General features: G+C 43.6%; 1 protein-coding gene across 3 annotated transcripts in view; it reads right to left on the bottom strand.

The window, feature by feature from the left end:
• b4galnt4a (beta-1,4-N-acetyl-galactosaminyltransferase 4a) overlaps positions 1-16,788 on the bottom strand; it is a 192,130-nt gene extending 175,342 nt beyond the window's left edge. For 2 of the 3 annotated variants that reach the window (XM_088997298.1, XM_088997301.1), the window contains exon 1: positions 15,587-16,788. In XM_088997298.1, the coding sequence (XP_088853424.1) occupies positions 15,587-15,728 (142 nt within the window). In that variant the 5' untranslated portion in view covers positions 15,729-16,788. The remainder of the gene's footprint in view (positions 1-15,586) is intronic. The other variant, XM_088997300.1, reaches the window with a different exon arrangement.
• Positions 16,789-22,546: the final 5,758 nt, after the last annotated feature.

The raw sequence follows: 22,546 nt of genomic DNA, 5'->3' as shown, positions 1-22,546 counted from the left end.
ATTGACATTGGCTCCAGTATCCAATTTGAATTTTAGATGAATGTTGTTCAATTTCAGCGTAGTGATCCAATCTCTTTCTTCTCTTTCATCTTTTACAGCATTCAAATAAAGTTCCTCCACTTCATAATGATCATCTACTGCATCTACCTTGCCTTTGATGTCTTGGTTCCTGCAGCAACGAGCATAGTGATTTGCTTTGTCGCAGTTTTTACATATTTTCCCATATGCTGGACACTGCTTTGGTGGATGTTGCGTACCACAACGAGTACAAGATTTTTGTTTGAGTATCCTATTTTTGTTGGGTTATCTCACTCTTGCTTTGATCTCAGCAGTCTTGTTTTTGTTGAATCTGTGTGCATTTCTTTCCACTGCATCCACATTGCAGCTAGAATCATTTAGCAGCTCTTTAGCCTGTGATGTAACAGTCTCAGCGGCTCTACACAGTGCTAAGGCTTTTTCCAGGTCCAGATCTGATTCTCTGAGTAGCCTTTCTCTCAGTTTATTGTCTGTAATGCCACACACTATTCTGTCTTTGATCAATGATTCTGTTAATCCACCGAACTCACATGTCTTTGATCTGTTTCTCAGCTCATTTGCATATTGGTCAATAGTTTCTCCAACTGTCTGTACACATGTGAAGAATCTGTGCCTTTCAAACGTCACATTTCGGAATGCAGTAAGCTTCAAACTTTTCCATTATTTTTGAAAGTTTCATCTTGTCATCCTCAGCATCAAATGTGAAGTTATTGTAGACTTCTAGAGCTTCCTCTACCACAAAGTGCAAAAACATGGATGCTTTCATCTTTGAATGGCTTTCATCAGCTCCAATTGCAGACAAATACAGTTCAAAACGTTGCTTAAATCTCTTCCAATTTTCAGCCACGTTACCTGTTAGCTGCAGAGCTGTGGGTGGACGTAAAGCTTCCATTCCTGCCGTTTTCTGCCGTGGGTTGTGCTCAACGTCTTTCCTCCGTGGAATCTTCCGTTCCAAGTCCTTTTATCGTCCTCTTGTCTTCCAGACCAATTCTGACACCATGTGTTGCTTTGTGTAAGCGGGTTCGGTAAATGATACAACTTCTGAATAGAGTTGAGGTTCTTTATTAGGACGGCTGTGTTGGTTGGAGGGAGAAGGCAATTGACATGTGTGGCTCTCGTAGGCTCTCATCAGACTGACTTGCAGCAGCGCGCATGCTCCTTTGATCTAAAGCCAGGCATCACTAGTAGAACATGCAAATACAATTTGCTCATATCTTTACATGTGGGACAGGAGATGTGAAACAATCTCTTTTCATCAATGGATGCTACAGCTTCGTGTTTGCTTTCAACATTAAGCTTGTAGTAGACATGCACATTCCACCATGATGTCCCTGATCTACTGGTGAAGAGACGCTTTGATCCTCTCCTCTTTCATGTGGAACTGCTTTGTGTAACAAAGAGGGTACAGAAAGTGCTTCAGAATGAATGTGTCTTTGTGTTGTCATGTTATTTGTTATTTAGTTTTTTTTTGTTCTTTTGACTTCAAGACGGCGCCGCGAGAGTGGCTGCCTTTCCAGCAGCTCATGTATTTTGTTTTTCTACTTTCATTCCTTTCATAACTTTGCTGCTGTGAAATGTAAATTTCTCCACTGCGAGACTAATAAAGGCAAATCCAATCCAAATCCAATCCAATTCACATACTGTATGATCCAATTTGAGGACTAATTACAAACATGATCAATGGTGGTCGCTGCACTGGACACATAACATGTGCCTTATTGCTGTTTGCACTGCACATGTAGCATTGTTTTAATTTGAACATTCAATATCACCGACTGCTGCTATTGTACTTTGCGTATAAAATGTACCTTCCTGACATTAGACCTGCAAATTTTGTAGTTGCTATATTCATTTGTGACTACTTTACATGGAGCAGTGTCTGAAACTCATGACAAAAAAGTTAGCAGACACCTCTGAAAAGTTGCCTGCCCGGCCATAAAGTTGTCTGCCCCATTTTTCACAACGTGACACACAATAAGACGACTAATCGCAAAAAAAAAAAATGTTAAAGGATTTTTTTTAATCAAGGAAGTACCTACCACAAATGCTCCCTTGCTTAATTTATGGTAAAAAAATCCCTTGCTGAAGATTTTGCTCCAGTTGTCATTTGTCGTCATGGTGCTTAATGCAATGTTTGCGTTGCGTTGTCTGCTAAAAGCCACGTGGACTTCTCTTTCTCAGCGCCATTCAAAACTCTCAAGTACACTTTACAGTCACGGTATAGTCCGAAGCACGAAACAGGCTTCTGATTGGCTGCCGTGCCGAGTATGCACATTGCAAAACAAACGTTCGTTTGACAATTTTGCATTCTAAGGCGCTTAGAAAGAGGAGTCCACCTAGCTCGTAGCAATTTGCTTGTAGCTTTTGCTTTATTGAATAAAACAAACGTTTGATTTGAAAAAAATATCTTTTTTTTCTTGAAGAAATTGTCGGCCACCCGGGACGAGACGTTTTGAAAGTTGTACGCCTGACGTAAAAGTTGTACGACCCGGGCCTCCGAGCAGACGTAATTTCAAACACTGCATGGAGTATGAGTTTCTCACTGCCTTTGGGACCTTATGATTGTATGTATTTTCCTTTGTTTAACCACATTCTTGAAACATAAACCTTGAATGAACCTTGAACCCTCCTATTTTTGTTGCATCAGCCCATACATGGACAATAGAGGCTTTCTTCATGATTGGTCTTTCCGCTGATATGGCACTCAAAATCTGGCCCTCAACCCTTTAGTTTGAGACACATACTCTAAATTGTCCATGGGTGTGAATGCAAGAAAGCAATGTTGTTTTGACTATATGACATTTAATTAGTTGCCAAACATACGGCCTGTGGGCCGGAACCGGCCCCCAAGGAGGTTTGATCAGGCCCGCAGGATAATTTGAAAGTGGAAAAATGCATAAAAGACATGGAATTAATATTTTTAATTCTCTGCAATTCATGGATTATCCGCGAAGGGGCGCACTCTTTCCATCAGAGTAGAAGACACGCTGCATCACTGAGACAGACTGAAAACAGCAGACGTTGTCGATGCGCCATCTGCTGCTTGTTACGACGTTGTTAATACCTTGGTTTCTACCTCTCCGCTACACCCTCATTAGCCAAAATGTCGTTATCCAAACGGAGAAAAGTAGATAAGGAGTGTAGAATTTTCAAAGAAAAATGGACCACGTCCTATTTATTTACAGAGATGCACGGAAAACCTTTGTGCTTGGTGTGTTTGCAACAAGTTTCGGTATTGAAGGAATATAATATTCGACGCCACTACGAGACTCATCACAGCGAAAGATATGACGGGTTGCAAGGACAACTGAGAAGAGAAAAGATTAACAAATTGCTGGCGGGTCTGAGGAAACAGTAGTCAACTTTCATCCGGAGCCGAGAAGTCAGTGAAGCAGCGGTAAAAGCCAGCTACCTAATTGCTAGCGAAATAGCATTAGCATCGAAGCCGTATTTCGACATATTTTGTTAAACGATGCATGATGAAGGCGGCTGAACTTGTATGTTCCGAGAAGAGACAAGCTTTTGCCAATATTAGCCTGACGAGGAATACTATAGCAGAGAGGATTTATTGCATTTTCCGTGGCAATTGACGAGAGCACTGGCATCACAGACGTGGCCCAACTGGCCATATTTATTCGAGGAGTTGATGAGACATTGACCGTTACTGAAGAGTTTCTTGAGTTGGTGCTAATGATGGACACCACAACAGCCGAGGACATTTTCGGCTCTGTCGTTACTGTATTGGACAGTTAGAGTGGACTGGTACCGCGCTGTCAGCCTGGCTACAGACGGCACGTCATCCATGGTCGGAAAGAAAGCAGGTGTCGCGACAAAGTTCAAAGACAAAGTACAAGCCCTTAATGGAGGAGATCGTTTCTGGACATTTCACTGTATTTTGCACCAGGAGGCATTGTGTTACAAGTCGCTGAAAATGAACCACGTCATGGAGGTGGTTGTTCACACTGTAAATTTCATCCGGTCCAGAGGTCTGAACCATCGGCAGTTTGACAAACTTCTCAGCGACAGCAACATTACCCACAGCCTGCCATAGCACACTTTAATGTTAGTCAGCAGCTTCAAAACAAAAGTTATGTGATGGAATTCTACTGTTCATACAACTCCATAAATTTTCAGTATGTATTGTATGTGTATGTATGTTTCATGTATGAAGTTTACAGATTTACAGGAAAGGTGAACACTTTCTTCATTACACATTTAAAATCACTCTCCTTAGTTTGTAAGGTGTACGCAGGGATTACATTTAGATTTTATATGCGTATGTGTAAGTGGTTTAAAAATTCACTTTCTTTCAGTCTCATTTAATCTTAAAGTGAATTACTATATTTTTCAGTACCAATTAAAGTTTTGTGCCTTTGTACAATCAGTGGGATCAGTTGCAATGCATATTTGTGAATGATAAAAGTAAATTGCACATTTGTCTCAGGAAATATGAGGTGTTTCATGAAATGTTTTGTAAAGGGATAGTTCATTAAATGTCAATATTTTCCTAATGTTCTTGTGCTTCTTTACACCAAAACAAAGGAAAGACATGATATTTTTGCTATTTTTAGCAGAGTATGGTATAAATTTAATGGTCCGGCCCACTTGACATCTCCCTAGGTCGTATGTGGCCCGCGATGCGAAATGAGTTTGACACCCCTGGTCCAAGCTATACTTGACAAAAGAAAGCCGGATATGCTCCAAAACCCACGGAACGTAAATTGTGGTAGGCGATGTCTAAAAATAGATGGATTGAGGTTGTGACAATGGTATAGAACTGTATTGGAACCACATTGATGTTTTTTTTGTCTACAATAAAATCCACCGTCAACTAAATCCAACAAACATGGGTGAATGTTGAAATGCATTCACAAGTTATTTTGGACCAGAAAAAAGAATGGCCGAACTATTACAATTATTCGGACAGTGTTCAGCACTCTACTCCATCCACCTGTGTCCACTGATTCACACCTTTTCAACTTCAACATCAGTTAACAATACATCTGCTGATGCACAAACTTGGACACATCATCAGTGTTGATTCCTAGAATCACTGGGTGTTTCGGGTCTTTCAACAGACACCCTCCTCCAGGCGACCCGACCGGGGTTTGCAAGGCCCCGTCCTGTGTCCAAGTGGCATGCTACTGGTCCACTGCCCCCACGGCTCTCCCCTCCTCAAACAGAGCAATCTGGTGGCTCTTTCTGCTGCCTCCACGTTGTTGCCTATGGCTCTTCTTCGGTTTCTACCTGTTATGCCCAGTGTGCCATAGGCTTTGCTCAGGGAGTGGCTGGCAAATCCCCGACTGCCCACATCCACCGGCATACACCTCGTCCTCTACCCGTTTCTCCGACATTCCTCCACCAGCTCCTGGTACTTCTCCCTCTTCCTTTCCTGAGCCTCCTCCATCCTCTCCTCCCAGGGAACCGTCAGCTCCAGCAAGAAGAGTTGCTTTGTGGCCTCAGAGACCAAGATGATGTCAGGTCTCAACCTGGTCTGGGTGATGTGTGCTGGAAACTTCAGTTGCCTTTCCAGGTCAACTGTCATCACCCAGTCTCGGGCCGTGGAGAGCAAACCAGTAGAGCGGTTGCTTGATGTACTCTCCAATCTTTGTCCTTCTTTGACAAATAATAATACCTTTCATTTTAAGCGCCTTTCAAAGCTCTCAAGGATACTTTACAGTCACAGACAAGCATAAGTACTATAATAAAATACAATCACAAATACAATACAATAAATACAATACAATTATAAAAAGAAACAAGAGAAAGAGCTACACAGAAAATGTGATTTTAAATAGGCGGTTTTTGAGATTGGATAGGCTGGCAACCAATTCAGGGTGTCCCCTGCCTCGTGCCCGAAGACAGCTGGGATTGCCTCCAGCACCCCTTGCGACCCTAATGAGGAATAAGCGGTATGGAAAATGCAAGGATGGATTTGAAGGTGGGAAGAGAATCGATATTATGGATGTTGGGAGGAAGTGAGTTCGAGAGTTTGGGGGCAGAGCAGCTGAAAGCTCGGTCCCCCATCATGCTGAGATGGGCAGGGGGGGCACACAGAGGTGGAGGGAGGAAGAGGATGTGAGGGAATCAGAATCAGAATCAGAATCAGAATACCTTTATTCGTCCCGCAATGGGGAAATTTGCAGGGAACAAGAGGGAATAGAAATTTGAAGAAGGTCAGATAGGTATGGAGGGCAAGGTTAGGGATAGCTTTAAATGTATAAAGAAGAATTTTAAAGTTGATTCTGTATTTGACCGGGAGCCAGTGGAGCTCTTGGAGGATGGGGGTGATGTGGTGAATGGATGAGGTTCTGCTGATGATCCGGGCTGAAGAATTCTGGACGAGATGAAGTTTGTGGAGAAGTTTCTGAGAGACACCAAGGAGAAGTGAATTGCAATAGTCAATCTGAGATGTGACAAGACTATGAACGAGGATAGCAGTGGTGTGAGAGGTAAGAGACGGGCGGGCGAAGAAGATTGATATTAAGTAGATGGAAGTACGCAAATCGGGTAAAGTGCTGTCAAGGATGACACCTAGGCTTTTGACCTGATGGGAGGGAGAAACAGTCGATTTGTCAAGAGTGCGAGAGAAACTGCTAGCTTTGCTCAAAGTGGATTTGGTGCCAACTAGGAGAATTTCAGTTTTCTCGCTGTTAAGTTTGAGGAAATTATGGGTAAACCGAGATTTAATTTCAGAGAGGCAGAGTGATAGGGAAGAAGGTGGAAGAGAGGCATCAGTCTGTAAGTCTGTAAGTAAAGAATCTGCTTTAAATTAGATATCAAGTAGACAGGATGAACTTAGTACAACAGATTGGGATAGTCCGCAGAGATCATTCTGGGAGAGGTGAGAGTGTAGCTGGGAGTACATAAAGAGTTTGATGTTTCTCTTTATTTGTAAGTCGGTTCGTTGTCAGATCTCCCAGGCAGGTGACGCGCAGAGCTTGATCGTGGCGTGGAGTTGAGCAAGTCGTGCCGTGATGTCCGTCCGACGCCCGGCATTAGCCGGGCGTGAGTCCGAGATGAGTCTGAGATGATTCTGCCCCGTGGTCCGCCCCATCTCTCTGTCCCGCGACAGCTCCTTTTATACAATTTTCAAGCGTGTGCTATGTGTCAGGGTGATACGCACATCAAGGAGATCAAGGAACTGAAAGACATGAAAGTGTTGAAAGGCGCACTTCAAAATCATACACGCGTGTGACGCAACAGGGCTCCCCTCCAGGATCCGAAGTCGGTGAAAGCGATGAAGGAAAAATAAATAAAAACAAAAGTCATTCTGCGACATGGTGAGGCCAGGCAAGATGACGGTCACCGGGCGTGGCAGGCGTCGGTTGGGAGGTTGCCGAGGAGGTTTTGTGGTGCCTGAAGTCGTTGTACGGGAGCACGGCAAAGAGTGCTCTACGACTGCCAGTTTGAGTCGATCGATGGAAACTTTCCTCGCAGCCGTCGAGTCGATGCCGGAAGGTCTTCTCACCGTGAGTTGTCGGAGAATCGATGAGGGATTCTGAGGACGAAGGTGCGTGGGGTTGGCCATGCTGCCGGGCACGGACAGGCCGGTCATTGGCGACGGTGGCGATGATCGCGCTGCCATGGCGCTCTGCAGGACGCTGAGGAAGAACGCTGACGTCGGCGGCCGTGTCGGCCATGAAGCGTCTTCCCGAAGTCCGATTGTGGACATAAGCGATGTCCGACGATGTCCGATCGTGGACATATACGATGCAGCTAGTTGCAGAGTCGCCAGGCGAATTGGACGATGTTGGCCATCAGGGTGCGGCAGGTTTCACGGTGGGGTCGGGGCGCCCACGGGTGGTGGCGGCCCATCGGGAGCTCGGCTCGAGGGGTCTTGCTGTGAAGATGCCGGGTTCACGGGCGGCTGGGATATCTGGGTGTTTCCATTTGGAGAGTTGATTGGGCTGAGGAGGAGGGAAAAAAATGCTCCTGGCTGGCTCGCCAATAAAGAGTTTGATGTTTCTCTTTATTTGTAAGTAGGTTCGTTGTCAGATCTCCCAGGCAGGTGACGCGCAGAGCTTGATCGTGGCGTGGAGTTGAGCAAGTCGTGCCGTGATGTCCGTCCGACGCCCGGCATTAGCCGGGCGTGAGTCCGAGATGAGTCTGAGATGATTCTGCCCCGTGGTCCGCCCCATCTCTCTGTCCCGCGACAGCTCCTTTTATACAATTTTCAAGCGTGTGCTATGTGTCAGGGTGATACGCACATCAAGGAGATCAAGGAACTGAAAGACATGAAAGTGTTGAAAGGCGCACTTCAAAATCATACACGCGTGTGACGCAACATACACACCGTTTTCTAGGATTTAGGAAATAAAAGGAAGGTGAGAAATGGGGTGAACGGAATTGAAGTCATTGGGATCAGCTCCGGGCTTTTTAAGAATTGGTGTGACAGCCGCCGTTTTGAGTGGGACAGGGACGCTGTGATGTGCGTAGGGACGTCCACAAGTTGGCTGAAGCCAAGAGTATCAAGTGAAGAAGTGAAGTCAACTGTTAGCGGAATAGTTGGATTGTTTATGTGTATGTTGAAGTCTCCCAGAATAATTATATACGGAGAGAGAGAGGAGAGGTGGGTGAGAATCGTAGAAAATTCATTTAAAAAATCACTGTGTCGTTTGGGGGGGGGGGCGGTAAATAGTGGCTAGAATCGTGGGAGTTGGACCAGAAATTTGGCATGCAATGCATTCAAATGAACACGTTTCAGGGAGCGAGACTGGGACGCCTTTCCATATGTCACTATAAAAAATAGCTAGGCCACCTCCACGGCTAGAATGGCGAGGTTTGGGAAGACAGGTAACATCCAATTTACGACCGGCGCGAGTTACGACCAACCGTACTTACGACCACGACCGGCAGCCCTTTTTCTTTTAATTCTACGGCTGCCACCGCTACAGGCTGCAACACTGTTGAACTCAGAAGCGTGTTTGCGATGCATTTGGTAGAATAAAAGACTCGAGATTGTCCTTCTTGTTTAGATCTGTCACGTTCCGAACGGGGCACAGAGCAGCCGACTCATCGGACCGGAATTGAATGTCTGAATGTCATAAATCGGATGTTACCTGAATTCACAAATCCCGGAGAAGTAGAGTCATTTAGCTGCGAAAACTCACCAGGAGTTTGCCACGTTTCATTTAGGCAAAGAAAGTCAAGCTTGCGGTCATTGAGGATGTCCTGGATTAGTTCATCCTTTCCAGTAAGCGAGTAGATTTTTAGAAGGCCAAAGATGACAGCGGGGCCATCCAGTGTGGTGTTACGGTTGGGCGAATTAGCCAACCTAGCAAGGCAACCTAAAGCGCTATGATCAACGGCAGGTTGACCGAAGGGAGGTCAAGTCCTTCGAGACATCAAGGGGGAAACTCCGACGAGACCCACGGTGGATGTATTACCGCGGAGGACGACAGGCAATGTCAGCAAAGTGGAGGATCGGCGGGGAGCTCGTTCATATTGAGCAGATGGCAATGAATATTTGAGCCGTCCTTCCGTGGGTCGATGTCCGGGTAGTGAATCGACGACGGTGGAAGGCTCGGCCAGCGGGAACAGAGCGGCTCTGTCGGAGGATAATTGAGCCATCGTTCAACTGGTGGATGGATTGAACAAGCGGTTGGAGCCGACAGGTAGGATGTCGCAACAAGAGATCGCTAATAGTGAACAAGTGATCGCTAATAGCAATCAAAATAGTAGAGATGATTGATTGAAGGTTCAAAAAATGTAACGGGATGAGATCGAAGTAATCCGATGGTGGCAGAAAATCGAAGGTATTGCCGGAGAGCAGCGGTAGCACAACGCGCCAGCATACACTCAAACCGGAAGTGATACAGTGATACCTCAGTTTATGAACTTAATTGGTTCCCAGAAAGTGTGTGTAAGGTGAAAATTTTGTCTTCCAAATATTACTTCCCATAAGAAACCAATAAAATGAGAATAATCAGTTCCCAGGGCCCCATAAAACAACATTTTCTACTAAATAAGCCTTAAAACTATACAAAATATAGCATATTTTACGTATAATAAATGTGCTATTGTATTTTAATTAAAGAAATAAACTGTACAGTATAATAAAGTTGTTTTATTTACCTTTGTGATGGTAATTGAGCCATCGTTCAACTGGTGGATGGATTGAACAAGCGGCAGGAGTTTCTGAAAAATTACAAAGAGTCCTTTGGCAACATAAAATTTCTACTTATTTCAAACCGATAAACACGTTAAGGCAAAAATTAGTTCATCCAAAAGATAGGCTACCAAATGAAAAACAAAGTAATGTAGTTTATTCCATACATTGTAAGAATGAAAATTGTAAAGAGCAGTACATTGGGGAGACTCAACAAATTCTCAAAAAAAGACTTTATCAACATCGCAGGGATAATACTAGTGGGCCTCAATCGGCAGTACATTTGCACCTAAAAACTACCAACCACTCATTTGACGACAATGAGGTTAAAATCTTAGCGAAAGAACATAGATGGTTTGAAAGGGGGGTAAAAGAGGCGATTCTTATAAAACAACAAAATCCTTCATTAAACCGGTCGGGTGGTGTGAGGTTCAATTTGGATCGTTCATACAATAGCCTGCTCAGGCAAAACAGGTTAGGCAACTTTCGCAATGCTGATGAGGGTCGTTATGCTGATGAGGTGATACCGGGGGGAGTGGGGGTAATAGGCCAATCGTTAGTCAGGAATGTAGGAACAATCAGTGGGGCCACAGGGGGGGGTCCCGCGCCCCCCCCCCCAACCTGAGAGTAGGGACCTATCATAGCTGTGTCCGGCGCCACTAGGTCTGGACATTAGGGATATATAAATGGGGCCGATACGACCAGTCAGACTTTAGTTCGCTGACGAAGTCTCTTGGATAGGAGGCGAAACGTCCGAAACCTTCACTTTTGTACAGATGACGGCTGAAGAAACCTTCTCATCGATGGACCACTCCTGTACGACTGAGAGCTTACACAGACGTATTGCTGCCAACTTTGGGAGAGACATCCTTCTGCTGGTACGTAACTTAGAAAAGGCCACCTTTAAATTAGCTGATTTAAAGAACCACCTCAGATTCAATCTTAGATGTAGACAGAGCCGGTTAATTCCTAAATGCTTGAAGCAAGCACCCCTGGAACCCGGATACTTAGCCGATAAAATGCAACAAAATTATACTAGGAAAATTCTAAATTTGCGAATTAGGAGACTTAACATAGAGATAAAAAACAAACAGTCAGAAATAGAAACTTATTATCAGCGATTACAAACTAATCTTACCCACAAAATCTATCAGGAAGTGTGTGAATTTACTAAATCCGGTTATATGAGGCACCACAGCAAAACCAAAGAGAGACAAAAGGGTAAATTTCAAAAATTACTTTTACTGAAACAATCTCAGCTACTGGTAAACACGCGTAAAATTAGGTATGAACAGTTTGCAAGGGAGAATTGGATCAAAAATTTGTCAGACAGAGATCTCTCAGAGACAGAAAAGGCAGTACTTACCAAAGGTTTAAATTTCTCAGTGACTCCTAAAACTATACCTACAATAGATTATATCACAGCTACTGAATCGGCTATTAAAAATAACAAACTTTCGTATGCAGAGGCAGATGATCTACGCATTAAAATATCAGCTCTTCTCAGTAGTGCCAAACTTCCTCCGTCCAACATAACATTAGAAGAGAGAAAGGCGTTTACTACTCTACAAAAAGACAAAAATATTACTATTTTGCCAGCAGACAAGGGCAGATGCACAGTGCTGCTCAACACATTGGATTATGAAGACAAAATAAATAGGTTAATCAGTGATTCTAACACGTATGAGCAACTAAAAAGGGACCCTTCCAATAGATACAAGAAAGAAATGATTGACTGTCTCCAAAAGCTAGAGAAAGGAAAACATATAGATAAACAGATGTATTTTAGATTATACCCGGGAGAGGCCACGCCATGTATCTATGGCCTGCCAAAAATACATAAAGAAGGGTTCCCCCTCCGACCCATTGTTTGTAGCATTGACTCCTCTACATACAATGTAGCCAAATATTTAAAAACTATTTTAGCTCCGTTGGTTGGTAACACAGAATACCACGTAGAGAACACCACAGGGTTTGTAGAGAGGATCAAAGACCTCATATTGGAACCTGAGGAAACTTTGGCATCATACGATGTGACTTCTCTCTTTACATCTGTCCCAACCCCAGCAGCAGTCTCAGTGGTGAGGACGAGGCTGCTGGCGGATGTTTCTCTGCATGAAAGAACCAAACTGAAACCGGATCACATCTGCCAATTATTAGAAATCTGCCTTAATACTACGTATTTTCAATTTCGGGAAAAATTTTATAAACAAATCCATGGTTGTGCTATGGGCTCACCAGTTTCACCCGTAGTGGCTAATCTTTACATGGAAGAGATGGAGAAACAGGCCCTCACATCCTTCCCAGGGACAAAACCTCGACACTGGTTTAGATATGTGGACGATACTTTTGTCATAATTAAGAAACAAGAAATTCAATCCTTCACAGATCATCTCAACTCTGTAGACTTCAACATTAAATTTACTCGTGAGGACATTCAAGAGAACCAACTAGCCTTCTTGGATTGTAAAGTAATTATAAAAGAGGACAGAGCGCTAAAAACAGAAGTCTTTAGGAAGGCTACGCACACTGACCAATACTTACTTTTTGACTCTAACCACCCTTTACAACATAAACTAGGAGTTATCAGAACCCTCCAGCATAGGGCTAAACTAATACCAACTAGCACTGAAGGTAGAGAAAAGGAGTCAAAACATATCAGGAGAGCACTCACTAACTGTGGGTACCCTCAGTGGTCATTCAACAAATGTCAGAAAGAAAGAATAGCGAACGAAACCAATAATTCTCAAGATTCTAAAAGGAGAGGAGTAGCAGTACCGTACATTGCAGGAGTTTCTGAAAAATTACAAAGAGTCCTTTGGCAACATAAAATTCCTACTTATTTCAAACCGATAAACACGTTAAGGCAAAAATTAGTGCATCCAAAAGATAGGCTACCAAATGAAAAACAAAGTAATGTAGTTTATTCCATACATTGTAAGAATGAAAATTGTAAAGAGCAGTACATTGGGGAGACTCAACAAATTCTCAAGAAAAGACTTTATCAACATCGCAGGGATAATACTAGTGGGCCTCAATCGGCAGTACATTTGCACCTAAAAACTACCAACCACTCATTTGACGACAATGAGGTTAAAATCTTAGCGAAAGAACATAGATGGTTTGAAAGGGGGGTAAAAGAGGCGATTCTTATAAAACAACAAAATCCTTCATTAAACCGGTCGGGTGGTGTGAGGTTCAATTTGGATCGTTCATACAATAGCCTGTTCAGGCAAAACAGGTTAGGCAACTTTCGCAATGCTGATGAGGGTCGTTATGCTGATGAGGTGATACCGGGGGGAGTGGGGGTAATAGGCCAATCGTTAGTCAGGAATGTAGGAACAATCAGTGGGGCCACAGGGGGGGGTCCCGCGCCCCCCCCAACCTGAGAGTAGGGACCTATCATAGCTGTGTCCGGCGCCACTAGGTCTGGACATTAGGGATATATAAATGGGGCCGATACGACCAGTCAGACTTTAGTTCGCTGACGAAGTCTCTTGGATAGGAGGCGAAACGTCCGAAACCTTCACTTTTGTACAGATGACGGCTGAAGAAACCTTCTCATCGATGGACCACTCCTGTACGACTGAGAGCTTACACAGACTTTGTGATGGTCGTTTATGTAGCCTCTTAATGATATCCGAGTGAAGTTGCCATGCATTCTCTGCGATAATACCGTCACTCACACTATCCCCTGCTATCGGCTTTTCGGTTATCCAATTTAACAGAGGTTTTTCAACCCCTTCTATTGCCTGAGACCGTTGCTTAGACAACACGGAAATGCCCTTAGCCACACACGCACCGTAATGGCACCCTTGTTTTTAAGGATGGTGGCAATGGTCGACTTAGCTGGGATGCTAAGACACACAAACGCACACCTCGTTCGTGTTCGTTTCGATGACCTCTTTCATCTGCTCGACTGTAATTTTCTTTTGTGTCCTCTTCGGCTTAACACTAGCCTGTGGTGGGGTCTTTTTCGGTCCCCTAATAGCAAAAGTACTCCACTTGATAGCAAACAACGTCCGCAGTCATAGAAAGAGGGTGACAAAAAGTAGTCCGCCATCCACCATGGCACCGTGTGTTTTTGTTCGTCCGCCAAAAACTAGTTCGTCAGCCAAGACTATATGCTCGCAAATGTAATATTCATGAGGCGAAAATTTCATCAGCGAAAGCGTTCATAAGTTGAGGTATCACTGTATTCACCTCATTCAGTACATCCAATCAATTATTTCCCCCAATTTCTGCAGATCCCAACACCTCCAACTGCATACAATAGCAAACATTCTGGGCAATGTGACATTGGACAAGAGCGTACCCTTTCTTTCCCATTCCAGCACCAACCCGTCAGGGAATTATTTCGAACTTCCAATAATTTCCACAATCCACCCCTTTCACAATTTCTAAATTGAAAGATAATTGACACATGCTCCTCCTCCTCCCTGCATATTTTCACCATTTCCCACCATTCCAACTTCAAAATAATCACCATGCACAAGACACCTTGCATGTGGCATCTCTAAGAATTTATATTCAATGATATTACACATATGAAGTGAAACCACTTCATGTGGGGATTTTGCATTGGGGGAATCATCAAGGCTCATGTTCCCCATTGAAACAATACAAGAGATTTCATGCGTCTCCACTGCAACAATGCAAGTAATACCACAGCATTTTCAGTTCAGTGTCTCCTCTTGAAGTACCACAATTTACAGTTTACGGAAATTGCATTCTTTTGCGGAAGGTTGGTCGATTGTGATCGACTATAGGTCTCGGACTGGTGCCAAGTCGATCGTGAGTGTTTTTGAGGGGTTGGGGAAAAAACATTGCCTGATTTTGTTCGTACTTTATTTTTTTGTGTGCAAATGTACACTGCACAAATCATCCTATGAGTCAAATATTCACAAAAAAAGTATTTAAAAAACGATGAAGGTACATTTTTAACCTAAAGTAAAATGTGACCTGCTTCGCCGGAAATGGTTCACGGTCAGCAGACTGCAATTCCACCTAGTTATCGGAGCTGTTGCGTGATATCTTTTACCGTTATCATTATTCTCATTCAGAGTATGCCCATGCCGTCGGTGAAGTATACACGAACCAAAAGAATGGGGGTATGGGGGGCCATGGGAAGCATTTTCAAACTATACGCGTGAGCTACGATAGTTAACAGGCTGCCCCAAGTGACTCTGCATGCGCGAGTGCGTACTTGCGTGTGTGCGTGCGTGCGTGTGCGCGGCAACGGGTCGATTCGTGGGAGGTTAGTAGATCGAAAATTCGATCTTTGAGACAAGAAATTTGTATCCCCCAGCTTTAGCGAAATGAATATCGTGCTGTTTCAAAAACAACGAAGCATGGGTGCCTTCGAAAAGGCAAACTTGATGATACCGCTCTTGCGTTCCGTTTCAGAAAATTGCACAAGTAGTTCTGATTCAATCCTACCTTTTCCGTAGTTAAAGTGGAGTTTGATGGTCTTGCCCTGGTGTATGTGCAGGTAGGTGAACCACACGGCAGAGGTGAGCAGCACCAGTAGCAGCAGCAGCTTGAACTGCTTCCGTATCTTCTTCACGGGGATGCGCAGCATCCTAACTCCAACATCCTCCGGGTAGCGACCCGAGGAAAGTCACAACAGATCCGGAGAAGAGTCTGGATTAGCTCGGGCGCGATGTCCAGGAGGTTTTACACTCCTCGAGCCATCATTGCCTTCGTCGTGAAAACAATGGCGTAGCGTAGTGGTATCATTTCCCCAGTGGTGAGAGCGCCGTTTGACATACGTGGCTTTCTTGCTTTAAAGCCTCCCGACCTGACGTGGGCCAGCGGGGAAAAGACAGCTAGTCCAAAGCCGCTAAATTCGCTTAGGAGTGTGACCCTGGGAACAAAATAGCAGTCTGGTGATAATCTACACAAATCCTCCTGGTGGCTCAATCCTTTACTTAATATCGCAGGATCATCTGTGTGGAAATGTCACGTAGCAGAGCGCGGTTTGGTGCCATACACTTGCAGAGCGGATGTCCCACGTAGGAGAAAGCGGAGAAAGTAACCAGAAGACGAGAGGTGTCAACATGTCACAGCTCCATCTTGAGTGTGGAAAAAAAGCCTGTGAAAGTGAGACCGTATCACGGGCGCGCCTTTTTATTCAAGTCCCGTGAGAGGAGGGGCACTCAGCTGTCACCGTGCCCGGCTCCAAGCCCAACACTATACACATGTACCACATTAAATGGGCATGTGCCATCTCGTTTCAAGCAAAACATTCAGTTGTCCGATTTTAAAATCCGCGGTAAAGGTTGCATGGTGCTCCAACAACTCCGATTCACGACAGGTGCATGACACCCATCATTGTAAATGCACCCTTGTGTCTCGAGATTACAATAAAAGAAGTACATCCGTGCTGGAAAGTGGTGGAACGATTTAGAGCCACTGTAGACGTGCAGCGTGTATTCTGGAAAAAAATGTCATGAAGCAGATAGCGTCGTCCAAATCCGCTGGCCACGGCGTGTCGCGATGAAAAACATGACGATCTCAGTGGGGGTGGAACAGCAGCAAGTAAGCTCTGCAAACTAGACACAACGTGGATTTGTTTAGTTTTAATAAAAATCGTAAATGTAGCCGCTCGACGCCCATCAATTGAACATCCGAAAGGTGCAGAGCAACCTACCCTGGGAAGATGGAGAATGGCATGTTCAACAGCCAATTAAAGCGCAGCAAATTGGTCAAGGAGGCGGAGCTACAAGGCATCTCTCATTGACATTGTTTTATAAATCGTGCGGATCATTATCCAATAGCGGAGCGGGCTGAATAAAACCCATACTCAGACATTGGACCATGTTCATCTTTCATTCGTTAAATGTTTTTTTGTATGTTGTATGTTGTATGACTATATTGTTTGCATTAAGAAATGTAATCCGCAATACCTATTTTGAACTATGAACTTGTTTATCATATAACCAGTTTGAATTCACCATGTTACCAAAACATATACCATCACGTTGCCTTTCTAGTACGCTTCAGAAATTGAAGCAACGGCTAAAATCATTGCTCCACTTTGCAACTCATTAGGCTGCTCGTTGAAGGTAATTACATACGATCTAGTAGAATGTGGGGATGAGTGGGTGGCAAAACTCGAGGGGGATGCTCTCAAATCATGTGCGCACTGCTGCCTCCCTTCGGCCAAGTTGGAGCAAACAAGTTCGTACCGTAAACTGAATCACGTTGCCCATTATGCCCCCAGATGAGGGGGTGCACAATACTCTGTGTTTTAATAACGGCCTTTTTTTAAATAAGGACACAAAACTGACAGTTGTTATCTTTCTTAAAGCATATTTATTTATTCAGCTCCTGAAATTGTGCAGACATTATAATAATGCCCCCTATCCGCGTATGTTGGAGGAAACAGAAAAAAAACGCACCCTTCACAAATGAAACTGCATGTCATGATTTTTTTTACAATAAGATAATGGAGGTGGTTGCATCCTTCATTGATCACTAGACGTGCAATACATTGTTTTCATCACAAAGGAAAGGCAGAGCACTGGAGAACCCACCAAAGCATAAAAACATGCACTTCTCAGCCTGCTATTTCAAACCAAAAGCTGTAACAACAGTAACATTATACCAGTCGTGAGAGAGTACTAAATAATTTAAATCAACTACTTCTGTGTCAACGCCGACATTGAAAGAAGCAAGAAATAACTTGAATCATTCAGCATTCATATAAGTGAAATTGAGTTATCTTTTCCGGGCTATGTTTTGCACCATGCATGTTCTGCAGAAATGTTTGAATAGTAGTGCCTTTATAAATCCGGACAAAGGATAAAAGGACAAAAACCTGACTTCCAAGAATATGACCTCAATTTGTCCCAGATGTGCCGTCCCTATCAGACCGTAATCCTCGGTGTTTGGATTAATATTGTAATCTTCGGTGCAAACACTACACAGATGAAAAGCATTGCAATTAATCTGGATAGAATTGGGGGAAAAGGACACATTGCGTGACCTCCAGAGACAGGTCAGAAACCAATGTAGCCCTAGTTAAGACCTTCCAGCATTTATTTGACACTATAAAATATATTTCTAAACATTTATTTTAAAACCCAGGGCACGGTCAGCCTGTTGATCTCAATGGGGCATTGAATTTAAACTACCATATTTTCCGCACTATAAGGCGCACCTAAAAGCCTTCATTTTTTTTTCAAAGTCTGACAATGCGCCTTATAATCCCATGTGCCGTATACACAGTATATGGATCAATGCTGAACCGCAACATGTCTCCTAACTACGGTAAGCAGCCGAGATTCCATTTTCATATTAAGAGTGTTAGTATATTGTGATTGCACTGACGTTTAATTTACCGTAACAGCATCAGAATGTTTTTTTTTATGCGAATGGAGGAAACGTTGCCCTCCACTACTAGCACTAGCTTGCTGTTGTTAAAAGATAAACTGTGTCACAAAAATATGAATACTTTACCTCAGAGAAAATAATAAAACAGTTGTTTATTCATTTTGGTAGTGAATGGAGTTGTCAGAAAGCTGATTAGTATATTAATAATGTTTGACTGACCTCTCTGACTGTTTTGTTGACATTCCGTTTAGCGCCGCACCATCGAAGCAGCATCTAGCACCGAATGCATAACGTAACTCCAGCCTCTACTGTAGCGCTTTATAATCCGGTGTGCCGTATATATGAAAAAAGTTGTAAAATATGTCATTCATTGAATGTGGGCCTTATAATGCCTTATAGTGCGGAAAATACGGTAGATTGTGTTCACTTCACAATGGATGTTGTGTCTGAAAGTCATTCAAAGCATGCTGCCAGATTTCTTTTTTTTAACCCCCGATGTCCATTCTATTGTTTTATTCATTCTGTGTTAACCAGCGACAGGCAAGCATCATAACCTCAGCAAGATAATGTCTGTTTTAAATTTTATGGAATCTGGACACAGTGCCAGGCAAGGGCATTGGTGGAACAACACAGGGTTGCTTCCTCGTCCTAATTCATTCAATACATTTAACATGATGGCCTGCCCTCATGTGATAAACTCAGCGGGCTCTGGCATGTTGCCCTGGTTTGGTGTGGAAGAACACCAAAAATACAGGAGGCTGCTCTACTCTGCAGCTTTAAAGACATCAAGCACGCAGCATGGAGGGAATGTCCTGCTTGTTGTGATGCGTTTTGATCATGCTTTGATAAACAGTCAAAAATATGAGCACAGATCCTGGGACAGCAGGCGATTAAAGTGAGCTTACCTGAGACAGTACAAGACCCCTTTGTGCATTCTGCTATTCTAAAAAACCTTTCTCCAATACATTATTGTGTCTGTGGGTAGTCTTTGTACGATCCCTCAGAACTTGAATGTCAAACTCATGGAGCCGAATGGTCTACCACAGTGGTGTCAAAGTCAAGGTCCGGGGGCCAAATCTTGCCCGCCACATCATTTTATTCGGCCGGCGAAAGCAAATCAAACTTTTGAAATTCCTTGATACGGTGAGACCTCAACTTACGAACACCTTATATTACGAACTTTTTGTCTTACGAACGTCAAATTTATGAAAATTAAACCTTATAATAAGCACTATTTCCATATTACACATCCACCACGGCTGGAACACAAAAGCACACGACCTTCGGATCTGACGGAGTGATCTTCGGCGGAAGCACACGACCGAACAGCGCTCCAGCCGGCGCTACTTTCCACATCCCCTATCTCTGAATTTACACGTCCATCGCCTCCGAGGAGCTTTTTGCAGATAATTTTACTATTATGGGACCAGAAAATAAACACCACAGGCTCGTGTTCAGCCTCAGTTCAAATGTGGTGCGTTACTATGAATAAATTGAAGAAATCGATGAGAAGGTTTCTTCAGCCGTCATCTGTACAAAAGTGAAGGTTTCGGATGTTTCGCCTCCTATCCAAGAGGCTTCGTCAGCGAACTAAAGTCTGACTGGTCGTATCGGCCCCATTTATATATCCCTAATGTCCAGACATGGTGGCGCCGGACACAGCTATGATAGGTCCCTACTCTCAGGTTGGAGGAGGCAGGGGACCCCTCCCTGTGCCCCCATTGATTGTTCCTACATTCCTGACTAACGACTGGCCTATTACCCCCACTCCCCCCGGTATCACCTCATCAGCATAACGACCCTCGTCAGCATTGCGAAAGTTGCCTAACCTGTTTTGCCTAAGCAGGCTATTGTATGAACGATCCAAATTGAACCTCACCCCACCAGACCGGTTTAATGAAGGATTTTGTTGTTTTATAAGAATCGCTTCTTTTATCCCCCTTTCAAACCATCTATGTTCTTTCGCTAAGATTTTAACCTCATTGTCGTCAAATGAGTGGTTGCTAGCTTTTAGGTGCAAATGTACTGCCGATTGAGGCCCACTAGTATTATCCCTGCGATGTTGATAAAGTCTTTTTTTGAGAATTTGTTGAGTCTCCCCAATGTGCATTGCATTGCAATGTAGAAACATCCGCCAGCAGCCTCGTCCTCACCACTGAGACTGCTGCTGGGGTTGGGACAGATGTAAAGAGAGAAGTCACATCGTATGATGCTAAAGTTTCCTCAGGTTCCAATATGAGGTCTTTGATCCTCTCTACAAACCCTGTGGTGTTCTCTACGTGATATTCTGTGTTACCAACCAACGGAGCTAAAATAGTTTTTAAATATTTGGCTACATTGTATGTAGAGGAGTCAATGCTACAAACAATGGGTCTGAGGGGGAACCCTTCTTTATGTATTTTTGGCAGGCCATAGATACATGGCGTGGCCTCTCCCGGGTATAATCTAAAATACATCTGTTTGTCTATATGTTTTCCTTTCTCTAACTTTTGGAGACAGTCAATCATTTCTTTCTTGTATCTATTGGAAGGGTCCCTTTTTAGTTGCTCATACGTGTTAGAGTCACTGATTAACCTATTTATTTTGTCTTCATAATCCAATGTGTTGAGGAGCACTGTGCATCTGCCCTTGTCTGCTGGCAAAATAGTAATATTTTTGTCTTTTTGTAGAGTAGTTAACGCCTTTCTCTCTTCTAATGTTATGTTGGACGGAGGAAGTTTGGCACTACTGAGAAGAGCTGATATTTTAATGCATAGATCATCTGCCTCTGCATACGAAAGTTTGTTATTTTTAATAGCCGATTCAGTAGCTGTGATATAATCTATTGTAGGTATAGTTTTAGGAGTCACTGAGAAATTTAAACCTTTGGTAAGTACCGCCTTTTCTGTCTCTGAGAGATCTCTGTCTGACAAATTTTTGATCCAATTCTCCCTTGCAAAGTGTTCATTCCTAATTTTACGCGTGTTTACCAGAAGCTGAGATTGTTTCAGTAAAAGTAATTTTTGAAATTTACCCTTTTGTCTCTCTTTGGTTTTGCTGTGGTGCCTCATATAACCGGATTTAGTAAATTCACACACTTCCTGATAGATTTTGTGGGTAAGTTTAGCTTGTAATCGCTGATAATAAGTTTCTATTTCTGACTGTTTGTTTTTTATCTCTATGTTAAGTCTCCTAATTCGCAAATTTAGAATTTTCCTAGTATAATTTTGTTGCATTTTATCGGCTAAGAATCCGGGTTCCAGGGGTGCTTGCTTCAAGCATTTAGGAATTAACCGGCTCTGTCTACATCTAAGATTGAATCTGAGGTGGTTCTTTAAATCAGCTAATTTAAAGGTGGCCTTTTCTAAGTTACGTACCAGCAGAAGGATGTCTCTCCCAAAGTTGGCAGCAATACGTCTGTGTAAGCTCTCAGTCGTACAGGAGTGGTCCATCGATGAGAAGGTTTCTTCAGCCGTCATCTGTACAAAAGTGAAAGTTTCGGACGTTTCGCCTCCTATCCAAGAGGCTTCGTCAGCGAACTGACAGATGACGGCTGAAGAAACCTTCTCATCGATGGACCACTCCTGTACGACTGAGAACTTACACAGACGTAAATTGAAGAAACTACCAGCCGTACACGTCTACTCTGCTCTGTTTATTTGTCATCCAAGACTTGGGGTGCGTTCAGGTTCGAGAATAGCGCACAACTTCTTATGACTCTAGGCTGTTTGGAAAGCATTGTCTAACTGAATGAGCAGGGACAAACACTTGCCAACGTTTCTGTTTTGCTACACTTGACTACCTGTCAAGATGCGATAGAAGTGATTGTGATTGGCTAAAGGGTAGAGTCATGTGTAATGGTCAGCCAATCAGAGCTAGTGCTTTCACACACACCGGAACAGCGTGTCAATAGACACGCTAAATTGTCACGTGCGATTTGACAGCTGGGGCGGGGCCGCCTCTCGCGACACTTCAATTTCATTTCATTTCAACGAGTCACTGTCACCTCACCAGTGACATGATTACGTCGAAAGTCCATCGCTGTGTCTTGTGCTGGCAAATCCAACAGTTTGCTTTGCACAA

Source organism: Hippocampus bargibanti, linkage group LG05, assembly GCF_051943395.1.
Source record: "Hippocampus bargibanti isolate YZ-2025 linkage group LG05, ASM5194339v1, whole genome shotgun sequence".
Lineage (NCBI taxonomy): Eukaryota > Metazoa > Chordata > Actinopteri > Syngnathiformes > Syngnathidae > Hippocampus > Hippocampus bargibanti.
This window is presented reverse-complemented; position numbering and strand designations above follow the sequence as displayed.